Below are 1,459 nucleotides of genomic sequence, written 5' to 3'. Positions count from 1 at the left end.
AGGAATGAAAGAGCGCACTGGTAAGGGTGGGGGCCGGTCAGAGCAAGGAGGAGAAAGACCAAGTCTCAGACATGACCTCCCAGAGCCTGGGGAGGAAGAAAAAGTACGATAAGGTGAAACCTGGGTGACAGGTGAGGCCCTAGTCCTGGCTCTGCGGGTCCCACTCCCCGCCTTGGTTTCCTCATCAGTACAGGGATGAGGTTCCAGCTCTGGCTGGCGAGGGTACTTAGATCCACTAGGTGGCCCCCGTGTCCTGATGGCACTGAGGCTGAGGGACCGGGAGTGCCGGGCAGTGAGCCTTGCCCGGTCCAGGAGGAGCAGCTCTGCTGGTAACCCCTAGACTGACCAGATTCTGGGCCTGGGACCGGAGCCATGCCCGATTCACTGCCCAGTCGGCGGGGCCTCCAGTGCCCCCCTCCCAGCCACTCACCCTCCCCAGTTTGATTCACAGCATGTGGCCCCTGCCCCCCAGCCCCTAGTCTAAACTTCAGACAAGGCTAGAATGGGACACTAGGGCCGTCTGTTCAGTTCCCCCAACTGGTTCAGAGGCTGAGAAAAGGCCGGGGAGGGAGTGGGGCTTGCGGGGGTGGCTGTGGGAAGTGAGGACCAGTGGGGTGTCTCCTCTTGGTCAGATGACCAATATGGCATGGCTGCCCCTAGGGAAAGCCTCAGAACCCCCCGATCTGAACAGACAGAAGGGGAGGGAGGAAAGGGCTCTTCTTGCTTGTCCCCTGCGCCAACTTGAGGGGCCTCCGAAGCCCTGAGGGTGAGTCTACGTGGCCCAAGCCCCCAGGGCTGACTGGCCGCACATCCTGGCTCCCCATCTCACTCCCACCCTTGTCCCCTCCTAGGGACAAGAGGCCCCTGCTGTTTTCTCTGCCAAGTCCTCGAGAGAAAGCTGTGACCACAGCATCCCGGCGGTCCAGGCGCTATGTGGCGAGGTAGGAGACCTCAGTGGGGGTGAGAGAGGCCAGCGGGAAGGCGGGGGAGGCGTCAGCCCCGAGGACCCGGTACAGCAGCTGCTCCTTCTCCTGCTGGAGCTGCCGGCGCAACTGCGACTCCTTCTGCAGGGCCTCTCGGGCGAGAAGCAGGTCCTCAGAGAGCTGCCTGTGGACACAGAGCCCAGGGTTGCCTGCGGGAACCTCCCCTCGGGGTCTCCATCGACTGCAGCGACCAGCCCACTTCTCCAGGAAGCCTTCCCCGGGGGCCCACCGCCCCGTCTGCCTGTCCCAAAAGGCAACTCTGTTTGTCTCCATGCTGGCTAAGTGGGCTCCGTGGGAAAGCCCAATCCAGGAAGAAGGAACAGGAAGCTTAGGGTTCAAGAGGCCCAGTGAATGAATGAATCAGTTGTAAGGGATCCGTAAATAAGAGCTAAGATCATGTGTCGGATGTAATTTGTTGGTCTGTTGAAAAAAAAAGCTGTTGACCAAGGAATGTGGCCCTCAGACACCCCCCCCCC

At 60.9% G+C, this 1,459-nt stretch overlaps 1 protein-coding gene across 1 annotated transcript in view; it reads right to left on the bottom strand.

The window, feature by feature from the left end:
- Nucleotides 1-929: 929 nt before the first annotated feature.
- CCDC69 (coiled-coil domain containing 69) overlaps nucleotides 930-1,459 on the bottom strand; it is a 39,372-nt gene continuing 38,842 nt past the window's right edge. The window contains exon 10 of the mRNA XM_007448061.1: nucleotides 930-1,107. Coding sequence (XP_007448123.1) covers nucleotides 930-1,107 — 178 coding nt within the window. The remainder of the gene's footprint in view (nucleotides 1,108-1,459) is intronic.

The sequence above is a fragment of the Lipotes vexillifer genome, unplaced genomic scaffold (genome assembly GCF_000442215.2).
Source record: "Lipotes vexillifer unplaced genomic scaffold, Lipotes_vexillifer_v1.1 scaffold121, whole genome shotgun sequence".
Classification (NCBI taxonomy): Eukaryota; Metazoa; Chordata; class Mammalia; order Artiodactyla; family Lipotidae; genus Lipotes; species Lipotes vexillifer.
Note: the sequence above shows the minus strand (reverse complement) of the source record. Positions and strands in the feature narration are given on the sequence as shown.